This window comes from Molothrus ater, chromosome 15 (genome assembly GCF_012460135.2).
Source record: "Molothrus ater isolate BHLD 08-10-18 breed brown headed cowbird chromosome 15, BPBGC_Mater_1.1, whole genome shotgun sequence".
Classification (NCBI taxonomy): domain Eukaryota; kingdom Metazoa; phylum Chordata; class Aves; order Passeriformes; family Icteridae; genus Molothrus; species Molothrus ater.
The window spans coordinates 17,679,254-17,705,256 of NC_050492.2; the positions used below are offsets into that span (position 1 = coordinate 17,679,254).

Here is a 26,003-nt window from a genome sequence, read left to right on the forward strand (position 1 = left end):
CACCTGGGAGTGAATCAGCAGGTCCTTGGTCTGTTTGCCACAAGAGCTCAGGTTCCAGGAGGGTGTCCTGCTGCCCTGATGGCACAGCTGGGGCTGGCTGGGGTGGGCTGGCTCCACCTGGCTCCAGGTACATCCTGTGTGTTGGGAGGAGCTGCCCCACAGCAAAATCTGTATCTGCTGTGTGTTATCTTTGTAAATAATTATCTGCATAAGTGACCCCCAGTATTCGGGGTCATTTGTTGGGTGAAGGGACAAGGAGAGATCAGTTTTGCTACTCTTTTGGGAAGGGAGGTCAGAGCAGGGTTTCACCATGGCTGTGGGAGGGGTTGGTCCTGAGGAGGCTCGGTGAGGATGGAGCTGTGTGCAGGCAGTGTTCCTGGTCAGGATGGATGGAGCTGTGTGTTTCCAGCAGTGTTTCCTGGTTCTGGTGAGGATGGAGCTGTGTGTTTCCAGCAGTGTTTCCTGGTCAGGATGGAGCTGTGTGTTTCCAGCAGTGTTTCCTGGTGAGGATGGATGGAGCTGTGTGTTTCCAGCAGTGTTCCTGGTGAGGATGGATGGAGCTGTGTGTTTCCAGCAGTGTTTCCTGGTCAGGATGGATGGAGCTGTGTGTTTCCAGCAGTGTTTCCTGGTGAGGATGGAGCTGTGTGTTTCCAGCAGTGTTTCCTGGTGCTGGTGAGGATGGAGCTGTGTGTTTCCAGCAGTGTTTCCTGGTCAGGATGGAGCTGTGTGTTTCCAGCAGTGTTTCCTGGTCAGGATGGAGCTGTGTGTTTCCAGCAGTGTTTCCTGGTCAGGATGGAGCTGTGTTTCCAGCAGTGTTTCCTGGTGCTGGTCAGGATGGAGCTGTGTTTCCAGCAGTGTTTCTGGTGAGGATGGAGCTGTGTGTTTCCAGCAGTGTTTCCTGGTTCTGGTGAGGCTGGAGCTGTGTGTTTCCAGCAGTGTTTCCTGGTCAGGATGGAGCTGTGTGTTTCCAGCAGTGTTTCCTGGTGCTGGTGAGGATGGAGCTGTGTGTTTCCAGCAGTGTTTCCTGGTCAGGATGGAGCTGTGTGTTTCCAGCAGTGTTCCTGGTGAGGATGGAGCTGTGTGTTTCCAGCAGTGTTTCCTGGTGCTGGTCAGGATGGAGCTGTGTTTCCAGCAGTGTTTCCTGGTGAGGATGGATGGAGCTGTGTGTTTCCAGCAGTGTTTCCTGGTGAGGATGGAGCTGTGTGTTTCCAGCAGTGTTTCCTGGTGAGGATGGATGGAGCTGTGTGTTTCCAGCAGTGTTTCCTGGTGAGGATGGAGCTGTGTGTTTCCAGCAGTGTTTCCTGGTGAGGATGGATGGAGCTGTGTGTTTCCAGCAGTGTTTCCTGGTCAGGATGGATGGAGCTGTGTGCAGGCAGTGTTTCTGGTGAGGATGGAGCTGTGTGTTTCCAGCAGTGTTTCCTGGTTCTGGTGAGGATGGAGCTGTGTTTCCAGCAGTGTTTCCTGGTGAGGATGGATGGAGCTGTGTGTTTCCAGCAGTGTTTCCTGGTGAGGATGGATGGAGCTGTGTGTTTCCAGCAGTGTTTCCTGGTGAGGATGGAGCTGTGTGTTTCCAGCAGTGTTTCCTGGTCAGGATGGAGCTGTGTGTTTCCAGCAGTGTTTCCTGGTGCTGGTGAGGATGGAGCTGTGTGTTTCCAGCAGTGTTTCCTGGTTCTGGTGAGGATGGAGCTGTGTGTTTCCAGCAGTGTTTCCTGGTGAGGATGGATGGAGCTGTGTGTTTCCAGCAGTGTTTCCTGGTCAGGATGGAGCTGTGTGTTTCCAGCAGTGTTTCCTGGTGAGGATGGATGGAGCTGTGTGTTTCCAGCAGTGTTTCCTGGTCAGGATGGAGCTGTGTGTTTCCAGCAGTGTTTCCTGGTCAGGATGGAGCTGTGTGTTTCCAGCAGTGTTTTCTGGTGCTGGTCAGGATGGAGCTGTGTGTTTCCAGCAGTGTTTCCTGGTGAGGATGGATGGAGCTGTGTGTTTCTAGCAGTGTTTCCAGCTGCTGGCAGTGCTGGCAGGAGGCTGATCCAGTGCCAGCCACCCGACCTGGCTGGGAGCACATGGAGCCCCGTGGGCCTCGGCCACATCCATAATGAATGAGGTGTAATGTGTGGGTGCATTTTAAATTTATCACAGCCAGGAAGATGGTTCTGCTCAGGAAAGTGATGCAATGGGTGCCCTGGCAAATAAACACTGGGGGAGGAAATGCAGGGCTATTTGCAATGGAAATTGGGTTTGATTCAGTTTCACAGCCCCTCCCCTCATGCTGTTAAAGAAGTTTGAGTTTGAAGTGAAGCCCGAGGAGTTGTTATCTGCTCAGAGGCAGAACAAACATTTTGCTGTTATCACCTCTTTGCCCTGTGCTGAGGGAAGCTGGCACTCCAGATACCAGCACTGCCACTCTGGGACCGTGCTCTGCTGGGAGTCCAGTGCCCAACATACCATGGATGGAGGGCTTAAATTTCTCTGTTCTATTTCTCTGGCTAAAGACATAGAAATGCCAGTATTTCCTTTCCCGTGTGTCCCTAGCTGAGCTAGAGCCCTTCCAGGGCTTTCTCACTGAGGTGTCTGTGCCTTCAGCAGCAGCCTGGCTTAAAGTCAGACCTAAGCCCTGGCTAAAGTGGCCACTGCAGCTCCCCGGGTACCAGGGACTGCTCTTGAGTCACTCTGTACCTGCACAACAAGGAGCTCTGTGCAGTGTTTTGAAGACGTTTGCTGTTGGATGTGGAGCGTTTTCCCTCTCAGATGAGGCGATGGTTAAGTGGTTTCCTCTTCCCTCCTAAGTGAGTAAACTTCCAAACCACTAAGCTGGTGAGTATTGACTGACTCACCAATGGGATTAGCAGAGATCAAGCACATTATGTCTGGTTTTTGGACCTGGGCACAGCTTCCACTGGTGGGACAGTGCTGAGCTGCCGTGTGCCTGCTGAGAGCTGGGCTGGTTGGATGGGGAGTGCAGTTAGGAGAAGGGTTAATCCTCGGTCCCTGGCCTGTGCGTGCCACAGAGCAGCAGCAGAGGGGCCAAGCCCACCTCTTGAGAGCCCCTGTTAAAGTTTAATTTTCTTACAGGCTCTTATCAAGGACCAAAGGGTATCTGCAGAGTGTTGGTGCAGCTCACGTTTTCCGGCTGAACCACCCCTGGGAAGTTCAAGTTAGAAATGACCCCTCTCCCCAGGCTTTATCAGGTTCTGGGGGTCGAGGACTGAACAGAGCCTACGTGCTCAGTGAACACTCTGCAGGTGGTTGGCAGCTCCTGAGGTTTAATCCCCTTCCCTTTCCTCCCTCCCTGTGCCCTGCAGCGCTCCTGGCTCCTGTGCCCTTGCAGAGCTGCTGCTCTGCTAGGCTGGGAAGAGCAGCACCAGGGGCTCTGTGCTGTCACAGGTCAGCGTTTGAAGCCCCATGGGCAGAGAGCACAGCAGCCCCCCTGTGTGTGTGTCCCTGTTGCCAGGGCCTCTGCTCACTGTGCTCCTGCAGGGATGCTGGGCTGCTGTGCCTGGGAACAGTCAGGGAGGGAGCGACAGTGCCAGACAGACACACGGACAGGTCTGTCTGTCTGTCTGTCTGTCTGCCTGAGCCCGGGAGCAGCGCTGGGGGGGATGCAGACCAGCCCAAAGGCACAAGGCTGGGGAGGAGCAGGCTTAGCACGCTGAGCGTGTTGGGATCCAGGCTGCAGGATGGGCCGGGATGTGGGCATGGAAATCCTGGGAGCTCACAGCCAAGCAGGGCACAGAGAGATGGCAGCCCCTGGTGCGGGGTCACAGCTCCCACCCTCTGTGTCCCCACACCCCCGCACCTGAGGCTGTGCAAACTCTCTGTCTTATCAAACCCATCCTCACCCTGCTGGTCACAGAGCAGCTAATGGAGCTTTCACTCCTTGCTGGAAAGGGTGGTCCAGGACAGCATCCACTGAGGAGTGTGGAGGTGGCGTTGGCCCTCGGGCAAGGGCAGTGCCACTGCTGTGCCCTGCTCCTGTGCCATGTGTGCAGCACACGGGCCTGTCCTTTCCCCTCTCATTACAGTGAATGAGCAGTCCCAGGGCTGTTTGTTGGAGGCTGGATTGGCAGGGCAGCTCAGGGCTGTGGTGTGTGTGACAGTGCTGGGGGCAGGAGCAGCACCCTGGGGCTCCTGCACTGCTCCTGGAGGGGGACACGGGCCAGCATTGTGTCACTGCCACTGCTGTGTCTCACGGCAGGGTACAGACAGGGGACTGACACAGCCATGAGGGCACAGACACCTCGGGGGTGAAACACTTTGCAGAGCAGTGGTCTCCTCCATGAGTGCTTGGGGTGCTGGTGAGACACGGGCTGGGATGTGTGGGGCTCCTGCTTGCTTGGTTGCCTTCCTTGCCTACCTTCCTTGCCTTCTCCTGCCGTTGCATGCACGTGCTCTGCCCAGTGCAGGTGAGCTGGCTGGCCAAGGGCCAGAGGAGGAATTTGGCACCCAGCTCTCCCACAAAACCACTGGAAAGGTGTGCTGGTTGTTGGAGATGCCCTCTGCTCCTGGCCGGGACCTGCAGGGGTGTCCATGGCTTTCGTCCTCCTTGTGCTGGGGCTTGCCTGGGAAGGAGCTTGTCCTCCTTCCCTCTCCCTCTCATGAAAGATTCATCTCTGCCACGCTGGCTCCCCATCCCGTGCTCACTGACAGCGTCCCCTTTCTCTCGCAGGCCCGGTGTCATCACCATGCAGGCGCTCTCGGAGGAGGACCGGCGGCTCTGGATGGAGGCCATGGACGGCCGGGAGCCGGTGAGCAGCGATTTTGGGGCACAGAGCAGAGGGGGAATCGTGGTGAGCCCCGGAGCCCGGGGCAGAGCGCTCCCTGCAGAGCCTGCCAGCCAGGCAGGGAGCTGTAACCGTGGGGCAGCTTCTGCCTCCTGCCAAGCGAATCCTTTAATCCCTTGGTTAAATATTTGAGGTAATACTGTATCTCCCGTGCTTGGATTGCTTGGAGGTGCGGTGGAGAGGAGGAGGGTAGGCTTGGCCAGCACAAACATGCTGCTCTGCCGTGCTGAAAGGAAAACATGGCAAAAAGAGCAGTGGAAGAAAATACGTTGTAGATTTCCAGGGCTTTTGGAGTCCCGCGGCTCCTTGGCAGCGGTTTCTGGGTCTGCTGGAGGATTGTACGTTTCGTGTGAGCGGGAGGAGTGTGGCCCCCGTTCCCGTGTTTGCTCCTGCTGTGCCAAAGGCTTCCTCACCTCTGGAAGGGATTCTGGAGGTTTGCAGAAAACTCATTGTTGTTAGTTTTTATTTTGGAATGCATTTGCAAACCTCACTGCCGGCTTGAAGAGCGTTGGCTGGCTCTGAGCAGGTCCCTCTGGGGTGCTGGGGTCACCGTGTGGCCCATGCCAGCTTTGTGGGGTGACTCTCCTGTGGCTCTTACAGCACTGCTGAGCAACCAGGACAGTCTGTGGCCTCTGTGCCTGTGGCCAGCAGCGTTTTGGGACATGAAGAGAAGCCGTGTGGAGAGCCAGAGCAGCCTGGGCTGTTCTGTGACAGCCCATGTGGCTTTGGAATGGGTGTCTGCACACTGGGCTCGAGCCAGGCTCTGTCAGTGAGAGCAGAGCCCATGCAGGGAGCAGGGTGTCCCATCCCAGCACAGCCTGCTCCCACAGACTGGTCCTGGCTTGAGCAGACCCCCCCCCCCCCCCAGATCCATGGAAAGGCTCTTGTTTGTCAGGAGAAATGTTCATGGGAGGCAGGTGAGGCATGGACACACGAGGCTGTTCTGAGTGCTGGACTCGGTCAAGTGCTCGCTTCTGGAACGTGCAGCAGTTGGGAGATCGGGAGGCTGCGTGTGGGAGGTGCTGCCCTGCATTTCAGGGAAAGGATTGTGTGGTGGATTGCAGCCAGCTCCCAGCCTGGAGCTGTAGATCCATCAGGTAATTCAGGTAGGACGGGAGCTCAGGAGGTTTCTGGTCCAACCTCCTGCTCAGAGCAGGTTGCTCGGGTTGGGAGCTGAGAGCATCCGAGGGAGGAGAGGGCACAGCCTGCCTGGGCTCCAGCCCAGCTGCTTCCCTGGCCTCCTGACCCCAAGGCTGAACCTCTCTTGTTCCAATTTACACCCGCCCAGAGAAGCTGTGCTTGCCCCATCCCTGGTCCAGATCCAGGTTGGACAGGGCAGAGGGTAGAACTGGATGAGATTTAAGGGCCCTTCCAATTTAAACCATTCCATGATTCTCTGGTTTTGTGACAACCTCTGCTCCCTTTTTCTGTCACCTGTTGAAAAGGGGCCCAGCCTGCTCCTCCACCCTGGCTCTTGACCCCTGGGGCAGCTGGGGTGCCTCTCCAGCTGCAGGTGCCAGCTGTCTTGATCCCTCCTGAAGAAACCCCTGCCTTGATTCTGGTGGCACCATTTCTTCAGAAACAAAATGGGCGCTGTTGCTCCTCATCTGAATGGAGTCTTGTGCTCCTCCTGCCTCCTCACCTGCCTCCCACTGCCCACCTCTGCTGGGAGCTGCTGTGGCAGGGACACTCAGCTGCCATGGGAGCTGCAGGACAGCGGTCACCCAGCTGTGTGTGAGCTGCTGATGGTAGCAGGGTGCAGCACAGGAGCAGAGCCACTCTGCAGAGGTGCAGACGCACATCTCGGGTGCTTGCAAAGAGCTGTGCGTGCCAAAGGTTCAGTGGAGCAACCAGGACAGGACTGCCTGGATTATCCTGTTCCAGAATCTGGTCATGAGAGCTCCTTCCAAAGCGCGCGGGTGGCGGTGCCGCCTGCGTGCTGCTGCTCTCCCCTGTCGTGCCCATCAGCTGAGCTGAGGGCAGCTGGCTCATCCAGCACGGCAGGGCTGTGGCTGTGGCTGTGCATTAATGCCATACCTTGTGGCACTTCACTGCTGATGGCTTACACTGCCCTTCCAGGTGCGGAGTGGGAGCGATGGGAATGCTGCCTGCATGGAAAGGGATCCAAGAGACACTTTGCTGCTGAAGGTGGAGTGTGTTGACACATGAGGCAGCTCTCTGTCCTCAGTTATCCTCCTCCGTCCATCAAAAATGCAGCTGTGGGCTGTTCTGTTTGGGTTCTTATCTTACAACACCAGGGTGCAGCGCGTTATCTTCGTGTTACCTATTCCACAGGGATTTCCTTGAGCAAGAGATGAGGATTTGACCTTTGGACTCCTAGAAATATCCATCCTGTGCTTTGACTGTACTTCTGTAACCAGAACCCTACTGGAAAGAATGTCTGGTTTTCCTTTGATTTGACTGTAGAGTGTGGGGAAGGATTGGCACGGCGGGGATGGTAATTCCATGAGCAAATTCAGGCTGTGGAGAGATTAGCGTGGACTGGAGTTTGTTTCTTAATTATAATGAAAAAAGTAAACCCAAATGTCAAATTACATCTTAGTGAGATTTAAACATAGAATGTGGCTGCAATAGCCAAGACATTTGTCACAACTTGAGAAGATTTACGCCGTGTCTCACAGTCAGAGCAGCTCCAGACAGCCCTCATCACGCCGTTAACTCTTACCACTTGTTATTCATTTGGATAAAGCCCCTGTGTTGACTTTGGGTTTTCTTCCATGTTGCAGAGGCTGGAAACAGGAGAAACTGCTAACTCCATGACGGAGCAGCGGTGTTTGGTTTTGTTAAGATACTCAGGATCAGTTTCTTATGGATTTTCTCCTCTGCTGATGCAGTTTGCAAATGTATGTGGTGGAGGCCAGAGCGATTCTGAAAGTTCCTTGGAACCTGAGTCAGGAATAAAAGCTGTGTTGGCTGATGGTGGCTGTGCTGGGCTGTGGGTTTTGGAGAGGCACAAATTAGGCTGTGTCTTGTGGCAAAGAGCAAGGTAAGTGTTTAGGTAAGGTTGTGGTGAATGAGTGAGGAGGAGGAGAGGCTCAGGGGCCCTTGTGGCTCTGCACAGCTCCTGCCAGGTGGGCACAGCCGGGGGGGCCAGGCTGTGCTCCAGGGAACAGGGACAGGAGCAGAGGGAACGGCCTCAGGCTGGGCCAGGCAGGCTCAGGGTGGGCACAGCAGGAATTTCCCCATGGGAAGGGGGCTCAGGGCAGGCTCAGGGTGGGCACAGCAGGAATTTCCCCATGGAAAGGGGGCTCAGGGCAGGCTCAGGGTGGGCACAGCAGGAATTTCCCCATGGGAAGGGGGCTCAGGGCAGGCTCAGGGTGGGCACAGCAGGAATTTCCCCATGGAAAGGGGGCTCAGGGCAGGCTCAGGGTGGGCACAGCAGGAATTTCCCCATGGAAAGGGGCTCAGGGCAGGCTCAGGGTGGGCACTGCAGGAATTTCCCCATGGAAAGGGGCTCAGGGCAGGCTCAGGGTGGGCACTGCAGGAATTTCCCCATGGAAAGGGGGCTCAGGGCAGGCTCAGGGTGGGCACTGCAGGAATTTCCCCATGGAAAGGGGCTCAGGCACTGGAACTGCCCAGGGAGGGTTGGGGTGCCCATCCCCGGAGGTGTCCAAGGAAGGGCTGGAGGCGGCACTGGGGGCTCTGGGCTGGGGACAGGGTGGGGATGATGGGCTGGGAGGGCTTTTCCCCAGCGGTGCCGGAGCCGTGGCCGCTCCCCACTAGAGGGCAGCTGAGACCGGCCCCTCTCGGCACCTGTGCCCGGGGCGACACCGCACCCGCACCCCGGGCAGCGATGTGACCCCAGCCCGCCCCCGGGGGCTGAGGGGCTGCTCGGGGTGGGGACAGCGCTCACCTCCCAGACTCACAGCCCCAAACCTCCCGTGTCCCTCCCGTGTCCCTCCCGTGTCCCTCCCGTGTCCCTCCCGTGTCCCTCCCGTGTCCCTCCTCTGTTCTCTGCCTCCCTCTCCCGCGGTGTGTCCCCTCAGGGTCTGCCGGCTCCTCCACTCGGGCTGGGTGCCACGGCCACTCTGGATGTGCCTCTGGAGCCCCCCGTGCCCTGCCCCTGTCCCAGTGCTCCTGGTGGCACATCTGTCAGTGCTGCCGGCACATCTGTCAGCGCTCCTGGCACATCTGTCGGTGGTCCTGGAGCTCCTCCAGCCCTGCTGCTGGAGATGCCACCCGTGTTCCTGTGGCAGTGACAGCAGAGCCCAGCCCCACATTCCTGCCCAGCGCACCTCTCACCTCCTCCTTGGATATTGCTTCTGGGAATTCTTTCTGAAATAGTTTTTAGTTTTCCTTGTCTAATTATACAAAATGGTGAGAGATTTATTTCCCAGTGGAAACACTGTCCTTTGAACTCACTCCAGTGCTTTCAACCTCGGCATTCCTGTTATTTTGGCTCACTCAAAAAATAAATTCGCTTGAAGGACTTCAGTCCCAGTGTGGCTGCAGGGGGAAGGACAGGCACCCACTGCTCACCTTCCCAACCCCTTGTACTGCTCTGGGACTCACTGGAGCTGCAGATCTGCTCTATCCCGTGAATCCATTCCATCTCAGGTCTCAGAGATGGTAGAAGAAGCCTCGCCCAGAGCATCTCTGAGCACAGCCAGTGTCTGTGGCCTGAGCTCTGTGCGCGGGGAGCCCGTGGGCGAGTGCCATCTTCCCTGCTCTGCTTTCCCCAGGGGCTGCTCCCTGCCTGCCTCTGCTCTGCCTTTCCTCACAGCCCTTTTCATGCTCAGCTTTGATTATGCTCTCAGTCCCACAGACGTGTTTTTGTCAGCTTTCTGGAAAATATGTTTTTTTGTGTACTCTGTCTTGCAGGTTTTCATGGCCTTCATCCTGCCCGGGTTTGTTTGCTTATAGCAGATTTCTTTTGTTGTTCTCTATGACCTGAGTCATTCCTGTTGCTGCTTCTCCATCTCCCTGTCTCTCTCTTTAGTGAACAGAACATTTTTTCCCCACTCTGCCCACTCCTATGTCTAAGTTTCTATTGTTTGCTGCTTCTCTTTGCCTCCACTCTGTTGCCCAGCCCAGACAACCCAGTGAACTTTCCCTGAACTGGAGCTCAGTCTCTCCATGCTCTGGGGGCATTGGTGCCACCCCCCAGTGCAGGGAGCTGTGGTGATGGTGAGTCCCACTGGGACCCAAACTGGCCCAGGGCAGCCCCTGCTTGGCTTTTTTTGCATCCCACAGCTCAAGGTTATTGCCCCAAAAAATACTTTGTCCTTTTTGGGGACAAGGTGGTAGCAGGGGATCCTCAGAGAAGCACAGCCCATGTCATGTTCCGTGTTGTTCTCAGATCATGTGCTCTTGCTGCTGCTCCCTCCTTCTCCCTCTCCTGTTTGGTACCCCTTTAAGCCTGTAATAGCAGTAACTTGACATGGAGTTTGTAAGCTTTTATTTTGCTTCTAAAGCACTTAAGCCAGTGAGGTCTTAAGCCTTGACTTCACGCTTTTATTCCTGGTTCCAGCAACTGCTGCTTCAGTGGCTGACGGCTCGCCCAGCTGGAGTCCCTGTGGCTGCTGGGGTTTGTCCTCTGCTTAAGAAGCAGTTTCAGAGAAAAATACTTAGGGAAGCATTATAGATAATTTTTAAAAGAGAGAAGAGGCCTCTGGATTGCTTTTACACACCTAAAAGTGCTGTCCCACCCAGTTCTGGCAAGTTAGTGACCTCTCGTTGCAGCTGTGCTGTCGGGGTGTCCAGGAGCAGAGCAGAGCTCCTGTCTCTGGTGTGAATACCTCACCGTGTCTGTAATGCATTCCTTGCTCTTCCTTGGGGCCTGTGCTGCAGAAATTGGCTGTGGAAGTTTGGCTTTGCCTGGATGCTGGGCTGGCTGGTCCCAGGACACCAGCTGGGTTTTGCTGTCCCTTTGGGAGATGTTGTCTCTGGTGGGTGACAGCCACTTATCTCCTTCTGTCACTGCTGATAACCCCGAGAGGAGCTCACAGGGCTCAGGGCTGGGGATGTGGCTGTGGGTCCTGGTGCACAGGTGTGTTCTTGGGTTTGGGTTCAGGTTGGGGGTGAGGGGTGGGTGGGGTCTGTGGGTGCCTGGGCAATGGGGATAATCGAACCTGGATTGCAGCACAGATGTGGAACAGGATGGAGCAGCTGCTTGCAGCAACTTGTTTGTGAGCCTGGGCCCAGAGAGGTGAGCCAGCCTCAGGGCAGGGAGCAGGGTGCTTGCATCCAGTGATTTCGTGTCATGGTTTGGTGGGAACATGCTGTCCACCCTGCAGCCATGCTGGCAGCCTCAGCAGAGAGGCACAGAGCCTCAGCTGGAGTGACAGACCAAAGAGAACACACTCACTTTGCTTTCCTCTCTTTATCACCTCTGCTTCGAGTTATTTGATCAGGCAATTCAACAAACATGCAGAAATTCAGGGAATAGCTCCATGTTGGGAGAAGAAATTTCCCTGCCAATTTAAATAGACGATTAGAGTATTGTTTCCTACTTTAAATTAAAAATTAAAGTAAATGGTTCATGCTACAGTGACTCACAAAGCCAGCCTCTTCCATTATTTCCTCCTTTATTGGGTCCTACATTTGGTTTTAAGCAGTGATTTACTGTCCTGCTGCAGCCCCACCACCTTCCCTCACCCAGGGGTTTTTCTTGTCCCAGCTGCAGCCCCAGAAGAAGGTCTTTGGACTCTGTTGTTTTGATAATTTTATTTCTGTGTTCAGCCTCAGTTGTTTGTCATTCCTGGCAGATCCATGTGTGGAGCTGGGCTCTGTAGGATCAGGAGCAGGATTGGGATCAGGACTGGGATCAGGAGCAGGATTGGGATCAGGAACAGGAGCAGGACTGGGATCAGGAGCAGGATTGGCATCAGGAGCAGGCAGGCTGCAGGCTCAGGCCATGGCAGGGTGGATGTGTCCCATGCTGTCTCTCACCAGTGTTTGTTGGATGGTGGAAATGGTGGTGGGGAGTGCTGGCAGCCCCTGGGGTGGTACAGGCAGGGCTGAGGGTTTCCCAGGGCGGTTGTGAGTGCTGTGGAATTTCAGGTCCTGTCTGGAGAGGGATAAATGTGCTGCTGCAGTTTTGGAGAGGGACTCCAGGAGCCTTTAAAGCCCCACTGGACTGGCTCCCAGGTCCAGGGAAGAACCTTGTGCCACATCCCAGGATTGCCAAGAAACCCCTGCAGCCACCCTGGGCTTAGAGAAGTCTCTCTGGGAGAGGAGGGATGGGACTGTGTTCCCTTTCTGCTGCTTTCCCCGGAGCTCAGGGTCTGTGCTGCCCCACAGTGTGCTCAGGTGCAAATGGGGGATTGAAGGGGGTCTCAGCTCAGGGATGTCCCAGTCCTTAAAGCTCCAGGCAGTGGTGCCTGAGCCAGTCCTGGCACGAAGCCACCGCCCTTGTTCGGAGCGCCCGGGCAGTGTCAAACCTCTTTCACAGAGGAGGAGCGCCAGGCACGGCTGTGTTACAGTTATTTTAAAAATAAAGATGACACTGTCATTTAAAATTAGGCTGGTTTTGATGTGTTGAGAGCCCGTGTTCGTCAGCAGACGTTGGGAGGAGGAAGGGCGTGTGTTCTGGCCGGGCTCCAGGCAGGGCTGCCGGAGGAGGATGTGCAAGTTGTTGCTCAAGCATCCCAGAAAACTTGGGGGAAGCTTAGAGCAGTACAAGTTTTCACTTTTAATCAGTTATTTGGGTGATCCCAACATGTCTGCTTCGCTGGGCCCACTTAGAAACGCCGCTCTGGGAGACTTTAGGCGCTTTAGTTATTCCAGAAATGCATTTTGTTGGAGCAGTTGACCTTTAGCTGTGTTATTCCGAGGCTGCCGCGCATCTGACACGCTCGGCTCCCCTCGCTGCCGCACGGCCCCAGAGTGGCTGCTGCTGCATTCCCGGCTCTGGGTGAGCCATGGGAAGCTGGCAGTTTGACCCAGGTGATTTTCCTGCATCCTGACCCAGGTGATTGTTTCCTTGGGTGACAAACAGGGTTATATAACTGCGCTGAGCTCAGCAGCCCAGCTGGCTGGCGGGGAGCCCGGCTGGCCTCGGCTCCAGGGGCCCTTGGGAATGCCTGCACTTGTAATAAAATGTGGGCTTGCTTTTAATTAGAACCATCCTTCAGCTAGCTCCGAGAGACAGAGGAGCAGGACCCATGTAAGGGATTCAAGCCCCCCAGATGCTGCGTTTGTGATAGATTTTTCTTTTCTGTCCTTTGATCAGGCCCAGGGTATAGGTTTGAAGCTGGAATTTATGTTGGAAGGAAGGAGCAGGAGAGAGAAAGGGGGACACGAGGTGGGAGATGGCTCTGACTGTGATGAACAGTAGGTTGGGAGGAAAGGAAGGAAGGAAGGAAGGAGCTGCCAGGGTCCCTGGCCACCCTCTTCCAAATGAACAGCTTCGTTTGCATGACATAAACCAGCATTTCACAGTGGGTTTCTGCTGCCCTGCCAAGTTCTCCACTTGGGAAAGTAAGGCATAATTTTCTCTCCCCTCCTGCTGCAGAGAGGTTTGCAGGGATGTGGGCTGGGAGAGATCATACTCCTATCTATATCCTTCTGGCTCTCAGAGCAGGGCAGGTTATTTCTAACCACAACACAGTGTAGTCTAGCTCTGAAAATTCTGCTTGTAGTATGAAAACCTGGCTCTCAGACAGAAATAGAACAGGGTTGATAAGGCAGAGCCAGAAACAAGGGCTGATTTCATCAAGGTTGCCAGGTGTCCTGCTTTTAACAAGGAAACAGGCTTTTTGTACACGGGCTTTGCTGGGATGCTGCTCCAGGGCTGTGTCCCAGGGAAGCAGCTCCACAGTGCTGAGCTCAGGGGCAGGTCTGGAGGGTCCACCTCCCTCTTCTCTTCTTCCTTCTCTCCATCCTTGCTCTGAGCCCTTCCCTGCTGCTGCAGGACAGGGTACAGGGTGCCCCCCTGCCCCACTCTGGGGATCTCTGGTGCCAGAGCTCCAGCCCTGCTCTGGCCACCCCTGTGCCTATGGAGGGCCCTGCAGGACAGGCTGCAGACTGTGGGGACACGATCAGGAACATCCCTGGTGCCCTTGTGAGAAAGGCATCAAGAGGAAGGGCTTGTTCCTTCTGTTGCAGGGCAGTTGAGGTGTGGGGAGGGATGTGTGGGATCCCCAGCTCTCCCTGCTCAGGCAGGGCTCTCTGGGGTGCTCTGGGTGCTGCAGACACCCAGCAGCAGCTGAGTCAGTCAGGGTGGCCAGACTCCAGCTGGAGCTCTGCTCTTCGGTCCATTTGCCCTTATAAAAGGGTTGCAAAACACTCATGTAGAATGTCTGTGCTCCTCCTGCCCATGGCTCCCCAGGCTGCCCCAGCGTGGCTGGGAAGCCACTTAGGCTACCAGTTCTGAGGGAATGTCATGTCTATTTATACCCCTTGGGCTTGTGCATCTCTTGAGCTGAAAGTTGAAAGACTCATTCCTGGCTGTTTTGAGGATTTCTGAATATGAATCACAAGGAAATTGCATAACACTGCAGCATTTCCTCCCATTGCTCTGGACCTTGCAAACACCCCTCTCCCCCAGGGAGACCAGGGAACTCTGGCAGGACTGGCCCGTTCTGAGAGTCCAAATGGAAACTCTGGCTGGGAGGGAAGGTCCCAGCACCAGGGAAGGGAGTGTGAGGTGGAATCTTCCAGGCCAGGGCTTGGAGTTGAAATCCTCCTTCCATGGAGATCCCCCTCTCTGCAAAGCAGGGCTGCTGGCCTCCTGCTCTCCAGTGCTTCCCTTAAACCCCTCTTTCCTCTGAGCAGCTGGGCAATCCTTTCCTCTAGATTTTAGCCATCAGGCAGAATTTCATGCCAGTGTTGGAATTTGAAGGATTTTGGGAACTGTGCTGAACACTGTGCAGCCTCCAAGGGATGCAGCTTAGGTTGGGCCATTTTGGATTTTAAGCTTTAAAGGAAAGTGAATGAAACTTGAAATGAAGCAAGTGCCTTAGGAAATCATAGCCCATGTCTTGTGGAGGTTAATGAGCACCATGGGCAACAGCGTGACCTCTGAAATGAGGAAATAAAAATGAAATTATGCAACATCATCTTTTTGTAGTTCCCCTTCCAACCCCAGCTACTTCCTTTTCCTTTTCTTTTCCCACAGCCCAGTGTCATCCCAAACCATTCTCATACCCATTTGCTCTTTGCACATCATGTGTGCAAAGTTTGTTTAGGATCAGGTTGGAAAACTTATGGGTTGAATTCTTCTTGATTTATCTGTGCACAAGCAGGAAGTGCATCGGATGATGAAGAGTGGCTGTAGGGCTGTTTCAGGCCCTGGATGGTGTCTGAGGGCTGTTTCAGGCCCTGGATGGTGTCTGAGGGCTGTTTCAGGCCCTGGATGTGTCTGGGGGCTGTTTCAGGCTCTGGATGGTGTCTGAGGGCTGTTTCAGGCCCTGGATGTGTCTGAGGGCTGTTTCAGGCTCTGGGTAGTGTCTGAGGGGTTATTCAGGCTCTGGATGGTGTCTGAGGGCTGTTTCAGGCTCTGGATGGTGTCTGAGGGGTGTTTCAGGCTCTGGATGGTGTCTGAGGGCTGTTTCAGGCTCTGGGTGGTGTCTGAGGGCTGTTTCAGGCTCTGGATGGTGTCTGAGGGCTGTTTCAGGCTCTGGATGTGTCTGGGGGCTGTTTCAGGCTCTGGATGGTGTCTGAGGGCTGTTTCAGGCTCTGGATGGTGTCTGAGGGCTGTTTCAGGCTCTGGATGGTGTCTGAGGGCTGTTTCAGGCTCTGGATGGTGTCTGAGGGGTGTTTCAGGCTCTGGATGGTGTCTGAGGGCTGTTTCAGGCTCTGGATGGTGTCTGAGGGGTGTTTCAGGCTCTGGGTGGTGTCTGAGGGCTGTTTCAGGCCCTGGATGTGTCTGAGGGGTGTTTCAGGCTCTGGATGGTGTCTGAGGGGTGTTTCAGGCCCTGGATGGTGTCTGAGGGCTGTTTCAGGCTCTGGATGGTGTCTGAGGGGTGTTTCAGGCCCTGGATGGTGTCTGAGGGCTGTTTCAGGCTCTGGATGGTGTCTGAGGGGTGTTTCAGGCTCTGGGTGGTGTCTGAGGGCTGTTTCAGGCTCTGGATGGTGTCTGAGGGCTGTTTCAGGCTCTGGATGGTGGCTCTTGGTGGCTGTAGGAGTATTTTCAGCTCTCAGTGATGGCCATCAGTGGTTGTGGAGGTGGTTGAGGCTCCAGATGGTGGCCGTCAGTGGCTGTAGGAGTGTTTGAGGCTCCAGATGGTGTCTTTCAAAGGATTTCTGACGAGGAAAATCCGCAGCTGACGTTTGCATGATGCACAGCTCCAGTGTTGGGCTGCGTGGTAGTGGCAGGACTGAATTTGGAGGGGGCAGGAGCAGGTGCAGCACCTGCATTGCTGCTCCTGCCCAGGCTTTGGTCCATGAGGAGTTGGGGACGTGGATCCAGGAGCCAGCAGTGGGTGTGTGTGAGTGACCCCAGCTCATCCCTGGGCTCCAGGGGAGCAGGGAGCTGCCTCCCCGGCCGTGTGTTCCTCTGCCACACCCTCCAGCATCTCAGAGCTCTTAATCATCCCTATAAAACCATTTCCTCTGCAAAACAAAGCGTGCATTTGGTGAAATGTCTCAGCAAAGGAAATAACTGGTTCTTTGATGAATTATCTTAAATATCAAGTTCATAATTGAGCATAGTGCAAGTGTCAAAGTAGTCATGAGTTGTAACTGCTCTCATAAAATTTATCTTTTTGGATTACTTACAGATGCATCTTGGAATTTTTCAATAATAGCTTGAAAAGGTCTTCTTTAAGCTTCCAGACAGCAATTACCCTGCAGGAATGAAGCAGCAGTAGCTTCTGCTAAAAAAAATTATACAATCTGGTTTTGTTCAGGATATTTGATCATCTACAGTAGGAGTTTAGAAAACTAAGTACAAGACATCAAGGTCTGTAAGTTTTGTACTATCTCCATATATATTTTTTCTATACACATAATTTCTGAAACTGCCTGGGAGAATATTTTGGCTCTGGAAATACAATCAAAAGGGAATAATTAGTGAGAGTGAGATGCTAAAGCATGGCAGTGCTGCAGGGCAGGGATTTGTCTCCCTGTTAGTCACTGGTCCCAGTTCTGAGAGTTTTATAACCCAGCCCGTTCCCACACGTGTCCACGGGCCACAGCCCCTTCACCTCCCAGCAATGTTTCTTCCCTCTGATTTCCCACCCTTTGTCAGTGACTAATGCTGGAAAGTGAAAGAAGCTTTTTATTTCACGAGCCACTCTCTGGGTGGGTTTGGGGCTGTTTCCTCCAGAGTGTGTTAACAACAGGACAAACAGCGTGTGGGCATAAAAATACACTCATTTATTGGTGTTTTACTGTCTGGCCTGTGCTGGGCCGTGCGTGTGTGTGCAGAGCTCCTGCCTGCCCTGTGCTGGGCGCAGCTCAGAGCTGTGTGCTGGATGCTGTCACCCTGGCAGTGGCACTGTGCTGTCCCCTCGTGCTGCCCTGGCCCAGGGTTGGCTGTGAGAGGCAGCCGCAGCCTGGGCATGGCAATGGTGCAAACACATCTGAGAGGGAGGAGGTGAGGGCAGGGGAAATCAAATCCAGCCTTGGCAGCTGTGTGGGAGAGGGTTCAGAAGAGCTTTTCCAAGGTGCTCCCAGCCCGTCTCTCCCAGGACAGAGGTGCTGCAGCAGCCCTGGGCTCAGTGCTGTGTGTGCTGTGGGAATAGCAAGAACCTCTGTAGAATTCTGCACCTTTTCCTGGGGGGAGATTGATCCACTCACGTGTATGAGGCTGAATCTTCAAGTGCATCTTGTGCTTTAAGCCCTGCCTGTTATCAGAGCTGTTTTGGAAGGAGTGGAATATCAGCATCCTAGGGCCAGGCTGGGCAGGAGAACCTTTGCCAAGGCACGAGCCCAAGGGCCCCAGCAGAGCAGGGGTGACCCTTGGGCCACTGGAGGAGCCTCACTCCTGGAGCTCTTACACAGCAGCCCTTTCCTCAGACTTGGAAACTTTCTCTTACCCAGAAAAATCTCCCTCTAAAAGATTTGAGGCAGAATAGGAGAAGTATTTTTGAAAAAGGAAGGAATATTACAGACTTGGGGCATGGCTAAAACCCTGCTGGTGTGGAGCTGTGTTAGAGGATTAACAGAGACAAGGGATAAAAGGTTTGTCCTTGATAAGATGGGTGTAGGGTGGCAGTATCTCTGTGTTTTATGGCTGCTGTTGACCTTTGTGTGAAACTTCCCTCTTGCTGTGTGCACACTTTGCAATTAATGGCAAAGGCATATTGTGTTTCCTTGTCTGCCCTTTTCCCTTGTTTTAAGAGCAGTCTCTGGTGATAACAACCTCTGCTGTTTCATGGATCCAGACTGGAAGAGCAAATGTGCAGGCAGAGGGTGTCCCTGGAGCTGCTGTGCTGTGCTAGGAGTTGGAATGGTTTGGGTTGGAAGGACCCTAAGGCTCCTCTCATCCCACCCTGCCATGGGCAGGAACACCTCCAGGGCTGCTCCAAGCCTGACCCTTGGCTGTGTTTGGTGTTACCTGGGGGTGAGCCAGGGCACAGATCTGTGTGTGATGCCAGGTTTGGTGACTTTGAGTGACAGGCTGAGCCCCCAGCAGAGGCTCTGAGGCTGGAGGGAGAACTTCCCTAGGCAAGGCTGGCTGTGGAGGGGCACTGCTGCCCGGGGAGCCTGCGGGTGTTTTCCTTCCCTCTTCCCACTTATTTAATTTTCTTGATATAAACACTGTTCCTAGAGGAGAACTCTCTTGCTGACTGCAGCTGCTTTTGCTGCTGAATCATCCCCCACTTGCCAGATGTGGCTGATGGATTTTCTCTGCAAACAATCCTCTCTGCTTGGTCTGGTGTTACACAGCCAGGTGTCCTGGGAGGGGGACAGGGAAGGAGCTCCTTGGAGGGGCCAGTCCCTGCCCAGAGCCCAGCTTTGAGCTGCTCCATTGGATTTGTGCTTCCCTGAGCACGTGCTGGCTGGTGGAGCTGGTCCAAGGTGTCCTGCCGTGCTCCAGCTGGTGCCCAGCTCAGGAATGGCCTGGGTTTGGGTCACCTCCAGGGAAGGGATCTGTTTATGTGCCCTGCTGCTGGCATGCCTGTGCTGCTGTTCACAGGGGTCCCAGGAGCAGGGGAGAGACGAGAATCTTGACTCCATGCTTCAGAGGGCTGATTTATTATTTTATGATATATATTATATTAAAAGAAAATGATATATTAGAACTGTACTAAAAGAATAGAAGAAAGGATTTCATCAGAAGGCATGAAAGGAATAGCAAGGAATGATAATGAAATCTTGTGACTGACCAGAGAGACTGAGACAGCTGGACTGTGATTGGCCATTAATTAAAAACAACCACGTGAGACCAATCCCAGATACACCTGTTGCATTCCACAGCAGCAGATAACCATTGGTTACATTTCATTTCTGAGGCCTCTCAGCTTTTCAGGAGAACAATCCTAGCAGAAGGATTTTTCCTAAGACGTGTCTGTGACACACGCCCTGTGACACACAGGGTGCTGGCTGGGTTTGGTGCTGGGGTGAGCAGCAGGGAGTGCCAGCAGTGCCAGCAGTGCCCGAGCCTGGCTCTGACCCCCTGAGAGCACCCCAGGCAGCTCCCCAGGCCTGGAGCTCCTGGGGGAGGGACCCCAGCAGGGACCCTGGGGAAGCGCAGAGCACCCCTGGTGCCAGGGCTGGGATGGCTGCAGCAGAGCCCTGCCCTCAGCCTCCCCCCGTTGCTGCTGGGTGTTGCTATCAACATGGCCTTTGGAGGCTTGCCCTGCTGGCTATTTTGGGAGGCAGCATGTGATGCAGGCAGCTCCCCTTGCAGGGGGCTCCCAGCCCTGCTCCCCAGAGCCCCAGCAGCCTTGTGTCCTGCTCCTGTGCCCCCTCAGCCACATCCAGGCTGCTGCTGGAGCCCTGGGCTGTGTGGGAGGGCTCCTGGTGGCACTCTGAGCACTGGAGGATTATTCGAAACCATTTTACTCTGTTGAGCTGCAGAAATACAACCTGTCTGAGGGCTGATCTTCTTACAGCTGCTGTTGGTATTATCCTGGGCTTTTAAAGTGCCCTCACATGGGGATTAAAACCTTCTGCCAGTGTTTTCCCTTTTTATTGTGTCCACTGAGATGCCCCTTTGCTCTCCAGCAGCCAAGCTGAGGTGATGGGGGTGGGAGGAGGAGTGTGGATGTTGGAAGGCTGGAGAGGCTTGGGATGGGATGGAGCCCTGGTGGTGGCTGTGCTGGGAGCAGTGCTGGGTGCACTCAGTGCCTCATCCTGCTGCACTGCTTGTGCTCTCTACATTAAGGACATTTCTTTTCCTCTTCTTCTCTTTGCCTGGCTCGTTTGCTCAGGCTGTACCCGAGGAGGGTGGTGCCTGCTCCCTGCCCCAGCTGCACCTACCAGGGGCTCCTGCAGTGCCCATAAGGGAATTGCCTGCTTTGCTCTCAGTTTACCTCCTCTGTGTGTGCCTTGCAGGAGAGGAGTCAGAATCATGGAACAGTTTGGGTTGGAAGGGACCTTTAAAGGTCCTCCAGTCCAACCCCACCTCCATTTTGTTTAGAAGCCTCTAATTTCTGTTTTTACCTGATCCATCCCATTTGCAGTCTTTCATTTTAAGAGCTGTCCTAGGCAGTATTTTAAATAGCGAGAGCTATTATATTTAACTCCAGAGCTGGGCCAGCCCAACATTTGTGTGCAGGAGGTCGTGGTGGTGTTTGGGGACCTGGCTGCTGGGGGAGCTGCTGGCAGCAGCCACGCTGTGGTGGCACCACTGCAGCCAGGGTCTTCACAAGGCTTTCTGCTTGTGTTTTGCAGGTGTACAACTCCAACAAGGACAACCAGAGCGAAGGCAGTGAGTATTTCTTCTCCAGCCTGACCCCTGAAGGTGGCTGAGCTGTGGGAGGGTCAGCAGGAGATGCTGGTGACACTGGGCTGGGCTCCCCAGGGTTTGGGGGTGGCAGGGCTCAGTGTGGGGACCAGGGAGAACTGAGTGTGGCACCCAGCAGGGACCAGGGGCAGAAACCTGCTGGTGGGACCTGGGGCTGTGGAGAGCAGTGCCAGGCAGGCCCTGCATCCCTCAGGGTGTGTCCCCTCCTGCCCCACACCGTGTCCCCACCCCAGTGGCACTGCAGGGTGGCCTGGGCACCTCTCCTGAAGTTCAGCAGGGATCAGGTGACACCTGGGACCAAGCAGCTCTTGTCTCTGAGCCAGAATGTGCAGGGTGAGTGTGTCTTTCCAAGGGGGAATTGGAGCAGAAATATAGGAGCAAGGAGGTCTTGCCTTGTCAAGATTGTCAACAAGAGCCCTTAAAAATAAAAATCTTTTTATTGTGGTTCAGGCAATCAAAGCTCTGGGTCAGGAAAGCACTTGTTTTTCTTCCTAGAGGAGCAGTTGCACCTGGTCCTGACTCTTATGTCCTGTGTTTTAAAACCCTTAATTGAGCCATTTCCCAGTAGGCTGGATTTGCCATAACTGCAATTCTGCAGCCCCAGTCCCTTCCCTCCTTCCCTCAGAGCCAGCAGCCAGGCAGGGCCAGGCCTGGGTTGCTGTTCAGTGCTTGGTTCATTTTGGTGCTGCCTCAGACACGCCATTTTCCTCTGCAGCCCCAGCATTTCTCTCTCAGTAACTGGTATAATTTGCAGCTGATGTTCCTCACACCCATTCCATCCCTTGCTCAAAGCAGTCTCTGCCCCCTCTGTGGTTTCCCCTTCCCTCTGACCCTCTCTGCCATCAGCTGCACATCCCTCCTTTCCTGCCTGTGTGCACAGGGCTGGCTGCTGCAGCCTCACCGAGTCCCTGTTCAGAGCTCTGCCTGCTCCCCAGGCCCTCAGAAATGGATCCAGCCGCAGGCTGCCTGGCTGCCAGCAGCCCTTGATCCAGGGTTTCCTGCAGGGACCTGCAGCCAGTGTGGGCATGGAGTGGGTCTGGGTGCAGTTCCTGACCCTGGCAGCCTCCACACCTCTGCTTCCTGCCTGCACTTCTGGGGCCTGGCAGTGCCTCCCAGTGCTCTGCTGGCGCTTTCAGGACACTGTGGTTTTGCAGAGCTCCTGGGTTTTCTGTCCTGCTGTGTGGCCAGATGGCCGTGGGGCTGTGGGTGATGTACCTGGTGTGCTGTGCAGGGGGAGGAGGCTGCCAGAGGGGCTGAGTGCTGTCACTGAACCATCGGGGCCAGGGAATTTAGATGCTCTACTTTGCTAACCAGGAGGACTTGCCCTGCTCCATGGAAACAAATCCTCCAGGCCATTTGTGCTCATTGCATGGAACAGCACGAAATTCCTCCTTTCCCTTCCTCCTCACCATTTCACTCTCCATCTTCCACATCCACTGCTGAGTCCCTTTGGCTGTCCTGTCTGCTGTGCCCTTTTCTGGGTGCTCTGGCCCTTCCCAGCAATCACAGTCATGGAATCACAGAATATTTTGGGTTGGAAGGGCTCTAAAGCTCCTCTCTTCCCCTCCCTGCCATGGCAGGGACACCTTCCACTGTCCCAGGCGCTCCCAGCCCTGTCCAGCCTGGCCTTGGACACTGCCAGGGATCCAGGGGCAGCCACAGCTGCTCTGGGCACCCTGTGCCAGGGCCTCACCACCCTCATTGTAAAAAATTTCTTCCATTTCTCTAACCTAATCTGACCCTCAATCTTCCTTTCCCAATCTTGGCAGCTCACTGGAAGTTAGAGCCCTGAAAACTCAATTCTGGTGAGACTTGAAAGCTCATTCCTCTGGTCTCTGCTTCATGATTTCCCCCCTCCTCTGTGGTTCTTATTTCCAAAATGTCTTTGAAAGAATTCAAGCCTGAGGTGGTTGCATGGCCCAGTGTGGTGGGGAGGCAGAGGAGCTGCTTTGACCTTGCCCTGCCCTGACACACAGCTGGAGCCAGGCTGACAGAGCTGATCCAGCCCCTGCCCCCTTCCCTTGACACTGATGTGTCACACACCGGTGTGAAGGGAGGGAATTAATGGATTAAATAGAAATAATCTGCCAGGCAAAAATAGAATGGGGGATGAGAGCAGTTGAGTAGCCCTTGGAATGTGATGCTGCTGAAGGTCAGGTGAGCGTGGGGGCGTGTGGGAGCAGCTGCTCCAGGTGTGTGCGTCCCCTGTGCTGATGTGAAACGTTCCTGGATGGGTCCCAGCCTGGGCAGGGCAGCTCCTGCTGCTGGAGGAAGAGCCTGCACACGTGTGGTGGCCTGGAGCTGAGCCTCACACCTGCCCTGAGCACAGAGAGCTCAAGGGAGGCTCTTCCACTTGGCCTCAGCCTGGCAGGGACAGCTCAGATTGGAAGGCAGGGAGGATTTCTTCTCTGGAAGGGCTGTCCAGCCTTGGCACATCTGGCCAGGGCAGGGGTGCCCATTCCTGGGGACAGAGGTTGGTGCTGGGGAAATGCTTGGGCTTGATGACCTTGGGGGCTTTTCAAACAGATGATTCCATGGATCTGTGATCCCAGATGGAATCCCAGATGATTCCATGGATCTGTGATCTGGACAGCAGCAGGTCCAGATCTGCATTTGATCTGGGCCATTGCTGAACTGAATCATGTGGTAAATGGCTGAGATAAAGAGCAGATGCTCTGAGAGAGGGGAAACCAAGCTTTTACAATGCTCATTAGAAGTTAAGTTTAAGGATGAATAAAGGCACTTTGGAAATTTAATCAGATATTATTTCTGGATATAACTACTGCAAATAAATCCCCGACCTTTCCTGATCCAGAGCTTGACAGTGAGTGGAAGAGCTTGTTCATCTGCTCAGGGGGATTATGCCAGGTCACTTCATCCAGAGGCACTGCTGGGTCTCCTCCTGCTGCTGCTGCTGCTGCAGGGAGGGGGGATCCCAGCCCTGCCTGGCCCTGGGGTGCTGGGCCCTGCAGGGTTATGGAATCATGGAACAGGCTGGGTTGAAAGGACCTTAAGGCTGATCCAGTTCCTGCTGTGGGCAGGGACACCTTGCACTATCCCAGGTTGCTCCAAGCCCTGTCCAGCCTGGCCTTGGGGGCCCAAACATGCAAGGGGCTGAGGGAAACCTGCTGGTCTGTGGGGTGGGCTGGCAGAGAGCCTGAGGCAGTGATCCCCACTGTCAGCACCACACAGGGATGCCCACAGGTCAGGGTCACACCGTGCCAAGCCAAGGCTGATCAGACCTGCTGAGCTGGGTTTGCTGCAGCAAGACAGTTTGCACAGCATGGTTTTGAGCTGCTCAGGTCCCCTTGTGTTTGTCAGTGGTCTGGGAGTGGCAGCTGTGCCCTGCTGATGGATGATGGCACCTTGGGTTTTTGCTGCATCCATGCTGGGAGCCCTGAGGGTGCCCAGCAAAGGGCCCTGCAGCCTCTGCATTGTCCTCACGTGCTGTGGCACAGCCATCCTGCACTCGTGTGCTTGTGTTGGCTCAGCACTGCAGCCTGCTTGCCCAGAAAAACAGAATGGAGCTGTTTTCCTTTGCACTGCTGTGGGTCCTCGTGCCACGCACCAGACAAAGCCCAGCCCCAGCAGAGGGCTCAGAGCAAGGGCTTAGGAAGGGCTGGGAGCTGGCAGCTGCCCATGGGGCAGGGGAGCAGGGAATGCAAGGGAGGGGAGCTGCTCGTGCCTTGCAGAGGGCGCTGCCAGCCTGGGCTCTGCTCCCTGCCCTGCACTGAACGAGCTGTGTCTCTCCCATCACAGCATTCCTGGGGTCTGCAGCCTTTGCCCACCCTTCCCTGAGGGGCTCCTGCCCTGTGGAAGGTTTTCCAAACCTTTCTCTAGGGAGGAACTAATTTTCCATAACAAATAGCTGGCTGTGGGCAGTGTTTTCCAGGCAGTGGTGGAAAGCTCTCTGTGGGGTGAATTCTTCCAGCAGGTGTTGGGGTCCCTGGATTAGTAATTCCTTGAATTTAGAAGTGAAAACTTGCATTGGCACAGGTGAATTGAGTTGTAGATCCCATTCACTCTTCTCTTTTAGCTCTCACTCTTGGGCAGAAGCAAGACACCTCATGTGCCATTTTCAGGGATTTGTTGTGTCCAAATGCCCAATTTCATTTCTTTCCAAGCGACCCGTTGTCAACTTTCCAGAGAAATTTGGGTTATCTCACCTTGATCCTAAATTAATTTTGTCCATCTGCAGTGGTAGATGCCTGGCAGAGCCCAGGGCTTGGTTCAGAGGGATGTGGAGGCTGGAATGCTGATCAGTGTCTGTGTTCGCCCGGGTTACAGCTGGTACAAACTGCTGTACTTGTGTTTTCTGGCCTCATTTATCTCCTGCTGGTCTGGGCAGTGGTGCATTGCTGGGATGGTTCAGCAGGAGCCTGGTGCTCCCTGTGAGGGCCTGCCCTGCCAGCTGTTCACCCTGCTCTCTGCCCTTCCCCTGCAGCTGCCCAGCTGGACAGCATCGGCTTCAGCATCATCAAGAAGTGCATCCACGCTGTGGAAACAAGAGGTAGGGCAGCCTCGGGCTGGGCTTGCTCTGGGGCAGCTGCTGGCAGTGGAGCAGTTGCTTTCCTGCCCTTTTCATGGACAGAATGATTCATGAGCCCTGGGACCCACATCAGATGAGCCCATGACGTGCTGGGCCGATGAGAGAAGCGTTTGCCCCACGGCTGGGCCAGCAGGACTCACATACATGGGGCAGAGTGAGCAAATTACACCCTGGGACAGGACCAAAGGGGGTGTTCAGCATCCTTCCTGCAGGAATGCTGCCAAGCACGTCCTCTCATGTGGGACTGTGTCCCCAAAACCTCTGTGAGGCTCCTTGTACACAGGTGGGGTTGTCCCAGCCCTGCAGAGGGAGGTCAGATGCAAAAGGCTCACACCTCAACCTGAAGAACTTGACACAGTAAAATTTTCCCAGATTGCCCTGGTTAAGTGCAGATCCTGCATGGGGCTGCCGTGGCTGTGGGAAGGAGGAAAAGTCTCCTTAGATCCTTGTTCCTGAGCTAACTGGGGGTAACACTTCTAATGAAAGGATTCGTGAAAACCTTGATATTAACCCCGAATTTGCCATCTTCTGTGGCTTTGTATTTGACAGGTGAGAAGGTTTCATTGGCTTTGCTATTTGAGAAGGCAAAGAAGTGGAAGTAACCTCAGCAGCTCTTGTGACCTTGTGCTAACAGGTTCCTTGTTTTCCCAGGGATCAATGAGCAGGGGCTCTACCGGATCGTGGGGGTGAACTCCAGGGTGCAGAAGCTGCTGAGCATCTTGATGGGTGAGTGCCTGGAATTTGGTAAAGGCAAGCGGGCTGTGCTGCTTTGAGGCCTTGCCAAGCAGGAGCAGGGGCTCCTGTCAGGGTCCCTAATGGTGGTGACTGTGCCCTTAGGACCGTGTCGAGGCCGGGAGGT

The 26,003-nt window shown here is 54.7% G+C and overlaps 1 protein-coding gene across 1 annotated transcript in view; it reads left to right on the forward strand.

The window, feature by feature from the left end:
- The window catches only part of ARHGAP26 (Rho GTPase activating protein 26), an 89,844-nt gene that overhangs the window by 13,945 nt on the left and 49,896 nt on the right, over nt 1-26,003 (forward strand). Inside the window, exons 10-13 of the mRNA XM_036391497.1 lie at nt 4,661-4,739; nt 20,523-20,559; nt 25,040-25,105; nt 25,796-25,870. Of these exons, the coding sequence (XP_036247390.1) occupies nt 4,661-4,739; nt 20,523-20,559; nt 25,040-25,105; nt 25,796-25,870 (257 nt within the window). The remainder of the gene's footprint in view (nt 1-4,660; nt 4,740-20,522; nt 20,560-25,039; nt 25,106-25,795; nt 25,871-26,003) is intronic.